A 15,738-nucleotide genomic window follows, 5' to 3' on the forward strand; every position below is an offset into this window, starting at 1 on the left:
AATCTAAGTTTCCATCTCATAACAAATTCAAACCTCATGCTCAATATCAGCTACACGAGGTACCTTATCAACCCTCACCCTCGCAAAGTCCGCAACAAGCTCAATCTATACTGTCCATCAGCAAAATCCACACGCCCCTGGGGGGAAGGATTCGAAGCCTTCGGGAACAACTTACACACTGATGCACCTTCTCCACATCCTCCATACTCACACCCACCCTCCTCGTCCCTCTCAGATGCCAATGCGTCTCACTTCTCAGGTTCTGAATCATAATACCCGACAAGACGACCAATTCGGTCTCAACGTCATCGATGACGGAGTGGTCGGAGAGGTAGAGGCCGTAGGTGATTTGGTACGAGATCCATGCGAAATCCTTATGGGAGGCCAGCGCGTCGTTGATGGAGAGGATGTTGTGCTTGTAGATGCGGTCGAGCCAGGCTTTGCCGCGGGCGTGGTTGGCGGGCCCAGATTGCCAGTGTTCCCTGGTTGATATGCGGGTTAATTGTAGATCTCTTTGTTTTCTTCTTGCAGGGTGGAGAATATCGAATAAGTAACGCAAGACGGATATCTGGAGGGAAAGAGAGAGATAGACAGAGGGGCACACGTAGACTTAGTACGAACCTGGAGAATGAGTAGTCCTTATCCTCCGGCCTTTCAATCTTTGATATGCCGAAGATTACTTCTAACGGGCGACACACCCCGATGATGGAGACGCATTTCACCAGCGCTTCTCTCAGGCGTCGGACCAGCTTCTGACGGGCCTCGGGTGTAGAATACTCAGGCTTCGAGATGAGATATGTGTATAGCTGTATGGCGAATTCCGGCTGGCCGGAGCCAGGAAGAGCAGCAATCTAATGGAACCAGGAAAGCATGGGTGCAAGACGCGCTTTAGCAAATGGCGCGTGGTAGTTCAACAATCTACAAGTATTACTGGGTGTGGTTCATACAGGAATGAGGTACCATCGATCGTCTCCGAGCGTAGCAGAGGGGAATTTGTCCTCGATGGCTTTGAAGAGGGCTACTGCGTCTTCGGGAGTTCGTTCGGGTGGGTGCGGAGTTTCTGCCGTGAGCTGGGACATTGTGGGCTGCGAAATGTATGAGCTGTTGGGAGGTGATAAACCCAAAGAACGGAAAGAGATACGAGCAATAGTGGCTATGGTTAGACTTGGGGAAGGTTGGATGGTGTGACTGATGCCGACCTCTTGGGATCGTTGGTTTCGGTCCAGACTGGTGTAACGACAACACGTCGCGGGGGAATTATGAAATCGACAAACTCAGGTTCATGACTGGAAACTGGCTCCCGGATCATGGAAAGTTACCCGTCTGGTTTTCGAAGTACGGCGGGTTCCGATTGTCACGGTTCCAGCACTGCACTCATTGTTTGGGGAGGGTGATGCTCTTCATCGCGACAGCCATTGATCCTACGTGACCCCGACCCAGTATGACGAGGAGATTCCTATTATAGTTGAGTGTGCGCTTCAGTCTCGGGGTATGGGAGCACGATCCCGCCGAAAATGGCTCTTTCTCGGGCCATTGGGGCGGCCGGTGAGTGCTCTGCTGCCACCCTTCGTCTAGTAATACCCTTCCAGCAAGGAAAAGAAAATACGTATATCCCATCGAGGCCTTTGGCGATCTGGGCTCTGCACCGGAGCAGTTAACGCCGCTGTACAGACTCACACCAACGGTTCCCGCTTAACTCGTTCTTGGAGCATGTGGTTGATCAACCCATGAACTTTGGCCAAGTTTCAATACAATAGACAAACACGGTGTTGAAAAAAGAAAAAAAAGAAATTAATTTGATATCAAGCTAAGAGCCCGGTGAATATTCCTATCAAAGGCCGCATGCACGGCTCGAGAGTCCAATGCAAAGTTCACAGAGATGGGAGACATGGTGTGATCAGATGGCAAAGCTGCACAAGATGATTTTGCATCACTCTGCGACAATGCCCAATGGGGGTGGGACAGTATGCATAATTTTTGCTCGCCTTTCCATTAGCAGCAGAGAAGTTCCAGCCACTGGATCAGAAGATGGTGAGGTCTTTGGGTCGGTGATCGATAGTCCAACCCCGCTTGGAAGATCAGAAAATTGTTTGGCAGGTATGATGCACTGTCGCGCAAGCCTTCTTGAGTTCACGGGTCAACATCCAATTGAGTTCTACCCGCGGTGGTTGCGGTAGTGATGGTGGGTGGGTATTTTGTTTGCTGTGCAGTATGGAGTACTCCAAACAAAGAGAGGATAACGAATATGCTTTCCGGGACCCTTTGCCGGAAATCTCAATGAGAGAGTAATATCCAACCATGTGTTTCTTTCCAATCACTTGAGCATCAAGCATGCAATGGCCTGCATATCCCAAGGCCCCGAGGATGGGTGGTCCGCCACAATCATTGGCTTCGCTGCGCGGAGGAAAGCAAGGAGTGATCATTATGCCAGAGAGATCCTGAAAAGCGAGCCACAGGCGCCGAAGGAGGGTGAGGACACGAGCAGCGCATTCCGAGGCCGGGCTGAAATGTCTTGCATACGTCCAGATGGCGGTGAGGTTGGAAAAAGGGAGTCGAAGCAATGAGATCCTACCATGCGCTAACAATTCCCGCATAGACATGCAAAGGTGTGCATATTAACTACGACGTACAAACACGCACAGCACGCCATGGTGCGCACCGATGCAACTGAAATTGGGGGACAGTTGTTTTTTATTGGACAAAAAGGGAGGGAAATTTTGGGGAATCCAAGCCCCCTGCGCCATCAATTTTGGACAAGTGAATGAGGGGAAATGATACTTTTTCCCACAATCGAGGGCATGACCCTCTATTTTTCTTTTTTACAGAAGAGTTACCGCGGGTCAAAATCAATGGAAGAGTACCCGGACGGTTACGCTGAGAGGGTTGATTCAGAAGAGTACTGTTCTCGGTACAGAGGGCGCTCAGCTCGTGGCCAGAAAGTTGGAAAATGGACGGTCCGGCCCGGTCTGTTCTCCAAGAAAAAGACTGGGACTTGCGAACGATTGATTGAATCTGAGACTGCGGAAGTATCAGCGTGCCCCCGAAGGATTGGATGTGAGCGCTTAAACGACCGGGAGGAGGGCTGCCAACGAATGATAGCTGCATCACAGTCCCAGAGACTGCAATCGGGACGACTCTTCTCTGGATTTCCTGGCAGGCATCAGCAGCGCGGAGTTGGCTGGCTCGAGATGGGTTTCAAGATTTCTTGGGGTGATCGGTGGTGGTCGTTGTGGGATGGGAACCTCGCCGTTGCAACTGTCGAACCTGATTGCCTGAGGCTTCAAAACTTCCCCCCCTCCCTTCTTCTCAACGAACGACGCGGCCCATCTGCCTAGACGGTCGATCGCCTGTCAGGTCGGACAGCGAGCTCCATTACATCATGTGGTACCTGAGAGACGCACTCTAAATGGGCGATAGCGCCAGGTACCACCTGATTTTGCGGAGAAAGCAACTCCATCGCAGAGTGACGAATGAGGCTGCGCATGTGGCGGCGTGGTCACCGGTGCGCTGACTCAGCGAGCTAGACCCGGCTCCAGTTAGCGCGGGCGTAGGAAAAAGCCGGGCATGCCGCAAAGTCCGGTTTTGGCGTTTTTTCGTCTCGATGAAGCTTCCAGGCCATTCTCCCGCCCAGCTTGCCGCCGGCTCGTCATGCGCCTCCAGCCATCAGCTCGCACGACAAAATCCGTTTCAAGTGCCGTGTATCGTGGGATGGATGGATGGATGGATGTATGTACATATGTATGTTTTACTCCGTTCTCCGTGGGGTATATTATTATTATTATTATTACGACGGAGTAAAATTATTATTTTCATGGCTTTTTTTTACCCTGGCTTCAATGGCTGCGAATGGTCACAGCGCCGGCGACGGTTCCTCTCCTGGTTCCCCCAAAAGGAGCTTAAACTGCAGCCAGCGTGCGTGGAACCCCGCCAAGCCGAATTGACGGCCATGCACGAATTAGAGACTGAGCTGGGCTACGGGTTTCAAAACGTCGGTCGAATAGCGAGTCACCAGCAGGGATCACCTGGCACCCCCCGACCCGAGTTTTGACCTCCGTGGTATGTCCCGAAACAGCTGTATCTCCGTATTACCGGTACCGGCACTTTTCGAGGTGGGAAGCTTTTCGCTGGTGATCCTGCTCAGAGTTTCGAATCCAATCACCTGCTCAAGCCAACTTGGCCGAAACAGAGGTGCAGATAATATTGATTGTTGTGAAAATGCGGGGTCGCGGCAAGAATTAACCTTGGGAAAATCAAAGACGATCAATGATCATGGGATGCCTTTTTCCATGACGATGGCGGTGCCCTTTTTCTTTTTTGGTTCTGGGGAGAGAAAGGGAAAAAGGAAGGTTAACGGAATTCAAAAAAATTTTTAAAATTGAAGATATGTACCTCTGGAGCGTTCATGGACAAGGTGAGATGCAGGGAGCGAAAAGGGTGGTTGTTGGCCATGTCAACCAGGTTGCGTTTCGAGAAATCCTGCATGACCCGGCCAGGCTCAGTTTCCTTGGGGACACGTAAGTGGTATGCGGTAAGTGACCGTATTGATACGCCTCAGCAAGGTTAGAGCGGCATATTCGCCCGCAGCTAGCGGTATTACGTGCTGTCCTGCCACGTTGACCTTGCCGTTCTCGGCCAAGTGCGGGGCGTGGAAACAAGTAGATCCACGCACTTCTCCGTCCTTCTAGCGCCTTCCTTTGAGTGGACGTCACCAGCAAGCGGTACCTTTGGGGTACTGCTGCGGTGCCCAAAATGACGCGCCTGGTGTTCGTCTTTCATAGGGCAGGCCGGGTATCCGTCAGGTATTCCTAGGCCCGTCACTCCCGCCATCCCATTCGACCACGGGGGGGTTTTCTGCACACCGCCCGTCAAGCGTGCACTGACTAGCAGGCTTTACGCCGTACCAGCAACCAAAACAGTCATCCATCATCGTCCTGCTTTTCGCCCCCCCTTCACAACCTCACCTCAACCACTCACTCTCCCATCTCCTCACCTCGCTAGTCGCTGCACGCCCCATCTGCCGTCCTTCTTTCTCTTTCTTCGCTACCTCTACTTCTTTCCTCCTCTCTTCGTCTCCCCCTGTCCTCCACACCTTCCCACATCCTTCCGTTCACGTAATCCAGCTTCTTTCGCCGTCACATCCTCTCTCTCATTCTCGCGTCTTCTCTTCTTCTCCCCTCCTTTTTTCTTGTCACTTCTCTTCGTCTGCTCTCCCCGTTCACGATCCCAATCCCAATCCTCCCGCCACCCGCCTCCTAAATCCCAGGATGACAGTGTGTTGGTAGAAAGACTAGAAAGCCGTCAATTCTACAGCTCTGATCTGTTCGCTCGCAAGCTCCTTTCTTCTTCTCTCCAACGCGTTTATCCTCTCCTCTTCCCTCGATCGATCAACCGACCCGCTTAGCTCTCTCCTGGGACCTCGTCCTAATAACGAAACGGTCTCGATCACCATCACAACCCCTTTCCACCACCTGTCTCAATCCCCCCGGAGCCCTCGCCTGCGAGTCATTGCTCCTGTCTCGTCATCTTGTTCAACCACTGCCACCTTTCCCCAGCGACTGAGCGGATAAGTGGATCTGGACAGTTGGCGGACAGTCATTGCTCCACTGCTCGAACCCGTTTCATAAAAGGCCAGCCCTTCCCTTTCCACCACATCGGCACGTCCCGCCAAGCTAGCTCCAGACCTGCCAAAAGAAACAATCTTACGATAGCTGTTGATTTTGACACGTTGACGCTTCGTTTTGTTGCCCCGACGAAAAGGGCATTTGATGGCCTTTGCCACTTGGAAGTCGTGACTCATCCTCCAAAGCTCTCCTGAAATTCGGAGGTCCACCTCTCTTCCGCCCTCCTATTTCACCAGTCCCGTCGTCCAAGAAGGCCTGCTACCTCATACAGCTCTGAACCCCGTCAACATCACCAGGGCGCCCATCCACCTTGTGGACTTCACGACCTGTAACGAAGCGATATCCTTTTCCTGTTTTGCTCGATCTCATCCAACCTTCTGGTCCTTCTTGTTTATATATATATTGTCTCTCTCCTCTTTTAACTCATACTTTGGCCAATCGAGGCTCCTTTTCTTTTACAAAGTCCAAATGCAATTATAACGATCATTAATTCCGTCCTTTTTCTTCGGTTGATTTCCGAGGGTGTCGTTCCTCCCTCTCACCACACGGTCCGGACGGCGGTATTTCTTTTGTATTCCTTCTGACATATTCCGAACGGTTTTCGAAACTTGCATTCTATGAGCATCTAAATCGACAATACGGTGTTTTTTTTTTTTTCCTTTTTTTCTCTTTTTGTGCTTTTCGCGTTTAGCTTTGGGTTTGGGGTTGCTATTTCCTCTCTCTGTCTCTCATACGCACCAAGAACACACACAGTACTCGGCCAGCGGCGGAGGTCACACGTCCTTTAATCTCTCTCCTCGATTTTCTTTTCTTTGTTAGAACTGACTCGCTCCTTGATTGCCCTTACACTTTGCCGAATATGGATTGCTTGCGGGACAAGTTTGTTCAAGGACAGTTGTTGGATGGTCGATTCCTCACGGTCACCCCGCTCAACCATGGTTCCTTTGGAATGGTCTTCCTCGCCAAGGACACCTTGACCGGAGAACAAGTTGCTATCAAATGCTTGACCAGACAGGCTTCATCAGATTCTTCCGATCTGACTGTCGACGAACGTTCCGAGGAGATGGAGTGCCATGCTCGTCTCGGCTTCCACCCGAACATTGTCAATATGATCCACTCCTTTGAAACCAGGTCACATATTTTCTTGGTACTTGAATACTGTTCGATGGGTGATTTGTACGAAGCTATCAGGGTTGATCGTGGTCCCTTGGAAACCGAACATGTCCGTGACTTTATGCTACAACTTATTGGCGCTGTGGAGTACATGCATTCCAAGGGATTGTATCACCGTGATATTAAGCCCGAGAATATCTTCCTGTGCCAGGATGGCTCAATGAAGCTGGGTGACTTTGGACTTGCGACGCGTGCCAATTGGTCTTTTGAGGCGTGTGTGGGAAGTGATCGGTATATGGCTCCTGAACAATACGAGCCAACTGCAGCCGGGTATTCCCCTGGTCAGGCCGACATTTGGGCCATTGGAATTTGCCTTTTGAACATTTTGTTCTCGAGGAACCCTTTTGTTACGCCAACTGAGTCCGACGTTCTCTTCGCCGACTATGCTCGTGATCGCCAGTCGCTCTTTGATGTCTTCCCCAATATGTCTCAGGATACCTTTGAGATTTTGACTCATTCTTTGGCCATTGATCCGAAAAAGCGATCTCTTTCTGCGATGCGCGAGGCCATTGTTCGTGCTGTCTCCTTCACAATCGACGACGAGACTCTGGACGACTATTGCACCGAAGACCGGAATGTTGTCCCCGCAAGCGGCTATCGTGAACCCCTTCGCACGCCATCAATCCAGAGTCCTCAGATCAACCAAGGCGATTCTTTTCCATGGGCAAAAGCTCTTCAGTCCACTCCCCAGCAAGCTGTTCGTCAGTTGTCCGCAATTCCCGACTCTGAAGTCTACACGGAAGACCTTTTTGCAACATCGGCAGACGAGGGCATGTCATGGTACACGGGCAATCACGGCTCGGCGTCTATGGTATCCACCTTTGATTCGAACTTTGGACCATCATTCAAATCTATGGCATTGCCCAAGGATCGCTATAGACAGTTCGACAAAGCTCCTATCAGTGGCTCTTTGCCGGAGCCTGTTGGTGTTCCCATTCCTTCCATGTCCATGGTGTTTGGTAAGGGTAATGACGAGCAAGTATCCAAGAGTTGGAGTGATCTCTGGGATGAAGATCAAATGGAGAATGAGGCCCTTGAACTTCACAACCGTCAGGCTCACAATGCGCGTACTTGGAGTCAGGAGAGCAAGGACGATGAGCTTGGAAAATCTGGGTTGACAGAGATCGACCCTACTTCTTCCGCTCTCAACTCGCGTTCGATGATCCCGAACGGTCAAGCCAAGAGCGTTCCAATCCCCAGGAAGGCCGAAAATTTCCGTGGCAACGATTCTCCTTGCCCTGGCAGTTTCACTCCCTCTAAGTACGCTCCAAAGCAAACGATCATGGACAAGTGGGCAGCCTTGGGCCAGAAGAGACGCAACTACCACCCGAAGGGCCAGCAACCTCCCCAGTGGAAGGCGAAGCAGATTGTCAACCGCAACTGGCGCAAGGATGCGGGACCCAACTCGCTCGGATCCGAGAATGAGCCTTGGATTCGCAAGGGAAGCAGCCCGAAACACAACCGATTCCGTCAAAACCAGCATCCACAGTCGCATTTGCTGAGCAAAGACTGGCGCCACGACCCGTTCCAGACGATCAAGCCGAAAAAGGACTCCTGCCCATTTTCACTTCATGATAGCTATCCCGATGATGAATTTGATTTTATTGGTGGATGGCAGGATCTTCATATATAAGTTTCCCATTCCTGGTCTCTCCTTGTTTCTTTTCGTCGTCAGACGACCTTTTTCCGATTCCTCTCCTGACACATCGACTGCTGCAGCCTGGTTTCTTTTCCTTTCTTTTTGTTCTATATCATAACCAACTTTGGAAGCATTCTCTCCTCATATATCTCTACCGCATAACCTCCCGCCCAAGCTTGGTGCACCGCTGACCATGTGGATTTCTTTTGAGAAAACAAAAATACAAAAACCCCCTGTTTGTTCTAGACTGGAAAAAACTGCGGGTGTGGTGTCGTCTACATTGAAGTTTTGTTTGTACTATATGTGGCTGTCATTATCAAGATACACGGGACGGCACGGCACGGCGAAGTTGGGAGGCATCAACGGAGATTTGACAATTGGGTACCTTGTGGTGGCGTTTTCCCTTTTTATTTTCAATTCCCTTTTCATCGCACAGCGTGTTTGAAGTTATATACCTTTGTTTTCCTACGATTATTATTATTATTATCATAACACCAGCAGGCATTGCACAGTCTTCGAGTCGTGGAGGAATTCATCTCCCCTTTTTTTGTTGATGCTAAGAGGCGGATATGCAGCCCGGGGAAAGGGGAGTCTGGAAAAGAAGCTTGTGCCAGCGAAGGCTTTTGCAGCCCTCATATGGCAGCCACCTTTATCACCGCTGAGAAAGGTGGAAGGAGAGTAAGCACCAGGACGGAGCTCTGGGTGAAGGTGTTTTTGTGTTCTGGCATTCGTTCCTCGCCCTCTTTTGTTGTTTGTTCACTCGCTACACGGTAGCGCTTTCAGATCTAAACGTTGGAAAAGAAAAGGAAAAGTAAAGGGAAAAAAAAAAATGTGTACTCTGGGATCAAGCAGCCTTGGGGACTATCGTTTTGAGAGGCTGCTCATGTACTTTAGTAACATTGTGAGAGTTAGATCTGAAGCAAGAGAAAGGGAAAGGAGTAGGAAAAAGGAATATAAGGCATTATTCTACTCGGCTTCTTTTTTTATTTTCCTTTTTATTTTTTTGTTTTCTGGCCCATTTCGCATCACGGCAGTTCGTAAGGAGCAAAGGCACTACCTGCAGTGACACTCGTTTCATGTACCCCAGTCTCAGTCTGCGGCCGTGCGATCCGGAAGCGTTGTAAGTCCGCAACGGCTGTTAATATTATCCCAGCCAATAGCTCTTGTTGTCTCGATCCAATGCGAGACCCTGCGAAAAGGTTGGGCGAAGCTTTAATAATTCCGCGGGTGAGTCTTCCAAATTTAGGGATCTGGACAGCTTGGTCTTTTTGTCCTTTTCAGCGGCCCTTAATTCTTTTTTTTTTTTTTTTTTGGCTTTTTTTTACTTTTTTTCGTAACCCGTCTTCCCTCATGGCTTTCTTTTTGCGGGCTGACCCCAACCGTTTCCACGAACGCAGGAGAGAGCAGAACAAACCGTTTGCATCTGAATTCATTATATCCTTGCTAGTTAACTAGTTGATAACCATTGATTACTATTACTTGATCGTGCTTTTGTAAAATATTTTTCTATTCTCCCTATTCTTCAAGCTCTGTACTTTGTACTCCCGTAGACCTCTTTATCTCCTTTGCCTTGTTTCTGTGTGGAGACGCTGTTCCCAGCCTCTTCGCATCGGCATAACGGTCGCCGTTTGATATCTCCGACGTTGTCCCTTTCGGCTCTCTCAGACTTGACTTCTGGACTTGAGCCGTCCCATGATTTGCGCGCGCTGTTAGGCTTTGCTATATATGGCCTTGTGAAAAGCGTGGAAGCGAGAATTTCGATTTACGCAGTTTTGGCAAATGAAGCGCCACGCCACACCGGCTCAACGTGAAAGGGCTTGAGCGGAGTTTTTGGCGGAGGACCATTTTTCTTTTTCTTTTCTTTCTTTCTTTTTTTCTCTCTCTCCGTGAAGGAAGTGCTGTGTACCTGGAACTGGGTTGGTAAACCCCATTTTGTTGATGATTTTTCTCTCCTTTTTTCCTTTAATGATTATGATTGAAATGTGAGTCTTCTTGGATGCCTGCCCCGATGACCGGGATGCCGGCTCCCCCCCCCCCTCAACATATGACAAGTACAGATTCTGATCGCTATGGCTACTCTACAGGACCGAGTGACGTCGTCCTTCGCGAGTTTGATCTCTCTCTCTCACATTCCTTCCTCCCCTTTCGTCACTCTATGATCGTCGCGCTATAGACCACCCATTTTCCCAGACGATACGCCTCGAGATGCGCGGGCGCTGGTCGTTTGTCTGTTTCGATATCGATTTTAGCGTGCTGAATGTTCTGATCTTACTATTCCTTCTTCCCCTGCTCGTTGCGGAAAATGGAGATTTTCAAGGACGGCGGCATCAGCCGCAGCCTGGGGGGGACGTTTGGTCGATGGACCACGGATATGCTGCGAGTTGCCCTGTGAGAGACTTTGTGGAGGTTCAGGCAGAATACGTGCGGTATCCGGTGTGCTTGGGCTCGAGGCGGGCTAGTTCTGCCCCGGATGGGATGACTGAAAGTGCGAGTGTGGCTACGGAACGAACGTCAGAGGCGCCAACGGCTTCTTCAGCGGAGACGGTGAGTACGCCTAAGGTGGAGTCGGAGTTGGACACCGAGAGTCCGTTGGATAATGAGAAGTTTTTATCATTCGAAGAATGGAAGAAGAAGAATCTGGCTAAGATTGGCCAGTCGGTGGATAACGTGCGCGGGAACAGACAGGCTGTTGGATCGACGGAGATGCGAAAACGGTCTCGGCCGGGCGAGATCAGTAATGCGTTGGATTCTCTCGGAGAAGAGGGAGAGATTGAATTGGGATTTGGTGGGTTTGGCCCAGGTGATTCAGATATCCCGCCAGTGGAGAAGAAGGATGCCCAGTCCGCCTCCTCATCTGTTAATGGTGAAAAGCACGTCACCAAAGGCACTGAAGGTGAGAGCCAGTCGGACGGAGTTCCTCGTCGGGGAATTGCTCGCCGGAAGGATGCCGGAGTTACTTGCAAAGAGCGATTTAATTATGCCTCCTTCGATTGTGCAGCTACTGTGCTGAAGACTAATCGAGAATGTACCGGGTCTTCGTCCATCCTAATTGAAAATAAAGACAGCTACATGCTTAACGAGTGTCGAGCCAAGGACAAGTTTATTATCCTAGAACTCTGTGATGATATTCTTGTGGATACTGTTGTGCTCGCCAACTATGAGTTCTTTAGCTCCATATTCCGCACGTTCAGGGTGAGCGTAGCGGATCGTTACCCTGCAAAGCCCGATAAGTGGAAGGAATTGGGAACGTACGAGGCGGCAAATACCCGGGAAATCCAGGCGTTTGCCGTTGAGAATCCGCTTATCTGGGCAAGATATTTGAAAATCGAGTTCTTTTCTCATTATGGGAATGAATTCTATTGCCCGTTGAGTCTTGTTAGAGTGCATGGCACAACGATGATGGAAGAGTACAAAAATTATGGAGACTCCGCCAGGGCAGAGGAGGAAGCAGTTGAAGCGGTTGTGCAGGCCCAACAGAACCCTGACTCGGTTCCTACCATGAAAAATTCTAATCAAACACAAAGAGAGATTAGAGATCAAAATGTGAACATCTCTATTACCCAGACGGGTTCTGGAACCCTACCGGATGAGGAGGCCCTTGGCGCTTCCTGTTTCCCTCAGATAAACGAAATCGAGAGACTTCTACTGGGGATGAGTTCCGACAATATGAGTTCGATCTATGATATGGCTTTAGATCCTGATTATCAATCCGAGGCTCACGAATCTGCAGAAAGCGAAACCTGGGCAAGTAATGCAACAGGGTCAATCGGCTTGGAAGATACCTCGGTCTCGGACACGCCACCTACTATGGTAGGTGGAAGCGACCATCAGAGAGCGACTCCTGGGTCACGGATGGTCTCTACATCCGGCTCCTCGAGGTCGAAAAACGAAACGAGTGCAGACAACCAGAGAACACCGGTGGTATCTCAGCCACCTCCACCGAATCCCACAACCCAGGAATCTTTCTTCAAGTCTGTCCACAAGCGGCTGCAGATGCTCGAGACAAACTCAACTCTATCACTTTTGTATATTGAGGAGCAGTCGCGGATCCTTCGGGATGCATTCAACAAGGTTGAGAAGCGCCAGTTGGCCAAAACTTCTAGTTTTCTCGAGAATTTAAACTCCACTGTACTCCACGAATTAAGACAATTCAGGCAGCAGTATGACCATATTTGGCACTCTGTTGTTATCGAGTTTGAACAGCAGCGACAGCAATACCACCACGAACTTTTTGCTGTTACGTCGCAGCTCGCCATCCTTGCAGACGAGGTCGTTTTCCAAAAGCGGGTTTCTATAATCCAAAGCGTATTTGTCCTCCTTTCCTTTGGATTGGTGCTATTCTCACGGAGTGCTGTGGGATCATATCTCGAGTTCCCTAAAATGCAGAGCAGGGTATCTCGATCCCATAGCTTCCGATCAGCATCACCCCCGTATGAAACGCCTTCTCCGAGCCCAAATTCACCCATGCAGAGCCCAACGTATCAAGAAGGCAACCTGCATCGACGCAACCCGTCTGACGACCAGACGGATTGTGAGATATGCAATCATACATTTCCTTATTCCCCTCCTCCGTCGTCAGATACATTGAGTCCGTCGGAAGAAGAGGAAAAGGGGTTGCATGATGTGCATTTGGAGTATTCTCGGTCCACGGCTAGTAATCTTGTGCCGGAAGAAAATCCTGCAGGTATAAAGCGACAGAGAAGCAGTCCGGCGGATTTGTGTGGGCATGATGAAGGGGATAGTGCTGAATTCAAGCTTCCCCAAGCCCCGTCTTAAAAATGTTTATCGTGGATCTGATCGAGGGGCCAAAACCCACGACCATCACGGCGATTTAGTCTTATCGCGCTGCATTGGCGGGTTTCTGCCACAATCGCAGACGGTGACAACATACCATAGCCGAAGGCCTAAGCGATATTACCCTGTGGAAGAAGCATTTCCCTGCGTGGGTAACTATCTTCCGCCTTCTAATACTCCTTTGGGTGCCAGCAAGGCGCTCGAACATCGGAATCGTGACGCTGCAAGAGAGTGGCCACGCTTCCGCCTTATCTCGGGGGACGCATAGGCACTAATAATCTGCGCGTGCTATTTATGTGGCCTACAGGGACATATCTAGGCATATTATCGGGTGAGAACGATGTCTTGTAATATTATCCCCGTCATCGTGTTTCTACTGTACATATTTGCATGAGCGACGCCCTGCATGAGGTGTGATCATTCTCTATCTTCGTTTCTACATAATAGCAATACACAATGATCTAGATTCGTGTTTCAGGACCTATGCCTCCGTAGCCTACTGCACTGTATGTAGGGAGTTCCACCCGCCCACGGCACTCTCCTTCGGAGGCCTAGTGCTCGTAGGCCTATCATGCCTTAACGGGCTTAATAAATAGACGTTGCTCCTAAGGAATTCGTTTACATTTAACGAAACAGGGTACACTCGGCACCCGAGTCTTGCGTTTGACAAAGTGGCAATGCTTTGTTTCTTCTGTTTACCTGGAATGATAGCCCATTTGGTGACATCATCGGCTCACACTCCATTCAAGCTCTCTAGACGGGGCTGCATAATTCAGTCCATTTTTCCGTAGCCTGCGGACTAACCTCCCCAGTACCTTTTGGGATGATGTCCCTATTTAATGATCACTATGCTTGCGTACCGCTTAATATGGCGGAGGATTCTTGTGGCCCATCGCCTGGGTTCTCCTTTTCCTGTTGCTATGCTCCCCTTGTTCGGCAGAACCAAGACCAGGGAGAGCCATGTTTCAACAAATGTTCTGCGGAACGGACTACATAAACAAGCTCCTAAACATATAGAGTTACGGGGTCAATCAGGCCGGCATTATTTAATCAAGAAGGTCTTGCAGGAAAAGGAGCTTACCAGGCTGCGGGTGTACCTTGCTGTGTATGTTAAGCCAATATGGTCCTTTAGCTCTGTGCTCCGTACATGCACAAAAGATCAGGCACAGAAAGGGTGCTAATATCTCTCATTAGCTCCGATGAGCAGCAGTTCGTTTTGAAAGAAGTCTTCCAGAATGACTTTAACTACTACCGGAATATGCACAAGGATTTAGGGAGCCCGTATCTTCGGACATTGAGCGATACGATCCCAGAAGAGTCATTGTTCGTATATAAATATTTCACGGACCATCTACTAAGAATGGCACCACAAACTAATTTGCCCCTTGATATCACGAAACGTATTTTGAGAGATGCATTGCGTGGGATTGCGGCCTTACATGAACGGGACATTGTTCACACAGGTATACTCGTTGATCCCAATAGGACAGAGGAAAGGCTCACACGCCACAGATATTAAAGCAAACAACATTCTAATCAACTGGAGGATTGAGAAAGAAGACCCGAGGAAGATAGTCGTAGATCAGGTGCAGCTTTCTGACGTTGAAGATGCGGTGCACCTACACCCTGGTCACTCCATAATTGGCAAACAACTAGGTAATTATATGTGGAGGAGCCCTGAAGCGCATGCACGCGGCCCGATTAACAAGGCGTCTGATATATTTTCATTTGGCGTCGTGGTAAGCCGAGATCATGTTCATAATATGTTTCAAAATATGCTAAATTTTTGTCAGTGCATTTACGCCATGCTTAAGGAAGCCATCTTCTCCATGGACGAGAGCCAGCTTCCGGAAGGTGTTGAGCCTCTATCAGTCATTCTCGAGCGCCAATTGTCATATTTCGCGAACGCGGAAAGCTTGAATGGTTTTCTGGCGTACTTGGGAGACGAAAACCCGTGGTGCAATGCTTTCAAAACCCTTTGGGAAGGATTCAATGAGAGAAACCCGCGGAAACCATTTTCTATGTGCCAGGATATCGATAAAGACTTTAGAGATCTTGTTTGTGCCCTGATGCATTTTGATCCGCCCAAGAGGATCACGGCAGAGACGGCTTTGAAACATCCCTGGTTCACGAGGTGAGGAGCTGGCATACTATTAGTCGACGGGACACAGCTTGGACAGAGAGTGCCCGCCCGTACTGAGTACTGGCAATGCCGCCGGAATGTGGTCCAGCATAGAGAAATTCTCCAATGCAAGCCGCGATCTCAGAGTCTCCCAGAGTACTCCATACTGGGGACCATGGCCAGAGGGACCACCATCCACATCTCTTGAGAGAAACTGACAAGCACTGCCGAGACGTGTGATATTTCTCGCAGAGTCTGCCGAAAAGCAGGGATGCCATCGACGTATGCCGGAAAAGAAAGTCGCGCTAACTGCCCTGGGTCTCCGCTGCCAGGATCAGGGTAGTTACGTTGCCACGGCAACTATCACCTTGTCAACATGGATATTCAAC

General features: G+C 49.7%; 7 protein-coding genes across 7 annotated transcripts; 5 read left to right on the forward strand and 2 right to left on the reverse strand.

Moving 5' to 3' along the window:
- Positions 1 to 27: 27 nt before the first annotated feature.
- Positions 28 to 1,496, reverse strand: D8B26_005816 (uncharacterized protein; the record flags this gene model as incomplete). The annotated part of the gene is made up of 4 exons (XM_003069363.2): positions 948 to 1,496; positions 622 to 851; positions 176 to 482; positions 28 to 105 (listed from the first exon to the last, which is right to left on the reverse strand). Exons 1-4 carry the CDS (start codon positions 1,077 to 1,079, stop codon positions 28 to 30), a joined length of 747 nt encoding a protein of 248 aa, XP_003069409.1. The 5' UTR covers positions 1,080 to 1,496.
- An 840-nt stretch (positions 1,497 to 2,336) lies between these two features.
- Positions 2,337 to 3,335, forward strand: D8B26_005817 (uncharacterized protein; the record flags this gene model as incomplete). The annotated part of the gene is made up of 2 exons (XM_003069364.2): positions 2,337 to 2,537; positions 2,826 to 3,335. The coding sequence occupies 2 exons, from the start codon at positions 2,337 to 2,339 to the stop codon at positions 3,333 to 3,335; spliced, it is 711 nt and encodes a 236-aa protein (XP_003069410.2).
- Positions 3,336 to 3,601: 266 nt separating this feature from the next.
- D8B26_005818 (uncharacterized protein) lies at positions 3,602 to 4,048 on the forward strand (the record flags this gene model as incomplete). The annotated part of the gene is made up of 1 exon (XM_066125004.1): positions 3,602 to 4,048. The coding sequence occupies one exon, from the start codon at positions 3,602 to 3,604 to the stop codon at positions 4,046 to 4,048; it is 447 nt and encodes a 148-aa protein (XP_065981085.1).
- A 1,425-nt stretch (positions 4,049 to 5,473) lies between these two features.
- On the reverse strand, positions 5,474 to 5,797 carry D8B26_005819 (uncharacterized protein; the record flags this gene model as incomplete). The annotated part of the gene is made up of 1 exon (XM_066125005.1): positions 5,474 to 5,797. One exon carries the CDS (start codon positions 5,795 to 5,797, stop codon positions 5,474 to 5,476), a length of 324 nt encoding a protein of 107 aa, XP_065981086.1.
- A 683-nt stretch (positions 5,798 to 6,480) lies between these two features.
- Positions 6,481 to 8,427, forward strand: D8B26_005820 (uncharacterized protein; the record flags this gene model as incomplete). The annotated part of the gene is made up of 1 exon (XM_003069365.2): positions 6,481 to 8,427. One exon carries the CDS (start codon positions 6,481 to 6,483, stop codon positions 8,425 to 8,427), a length of 1,947 nt encoding a protein of 648 aa, XP_003069411.2.
- A 1,290-nt stretch (positions 8,428 to 9,717) lies between these two features.
- D8B26_005821 (uncharacterized protein) lies at positions 9,718 to 13,756 on the forward strand. Its single transcript, XM_066125006.1, has one exon. It carries the CDS (start codon positions 10,639 to 10,641, stop codon positions 13,207 to 13,209), a length of 2,571 nt encoding a protein of 856 aa, XP_065981087.1. The 5' UTR covers positions 9,718 to 10,638; the 3' UTR covers positions 13,210 to 13,756.
- A 342-nt stretch (positions 13,757 to 14,098) lies between these two features.
- Positions 14,099 to 15,365, forward strand: D8B26_005822 (uncharacterized protein; the record flags this gene model as incomplete). Its single annotated transcript, XM_003069367.2, has 4 exons — positions 14,099 to 14,332; positions 14,422 to 14,690; positions 14,740 to 14,966; positions 15,021 to 15,365. The coding sequence occupies exons 1-4, from the start codon at positions 14,148 to 14,150 to the stop codon at positions 15,363 to 15,365; spliced, it is 1,026 nt and encodes a 341-aa protein (XP_003069413.2). The 5' UTR covers positions 14,099 to 14,147.
- Positions 15,366 to 15,738: the final 373 nt, after the last annotated feature.

Source organism: Coccidioides posadasii, chromosome 3 (genome assembly GCF_018416015.2).
Source record: "Coccidioides posadasii str. Silveira chromosome 3, complete sequence".
In the NCBI taxonomy this organism is placed as follows: domain Eukaryota; kingdom Fungi; phylum Ascomycota; class Eurotiomycetes; order Onygenales; family Onygenaceae; genus Coccidioides; species Coccidioides posadasii.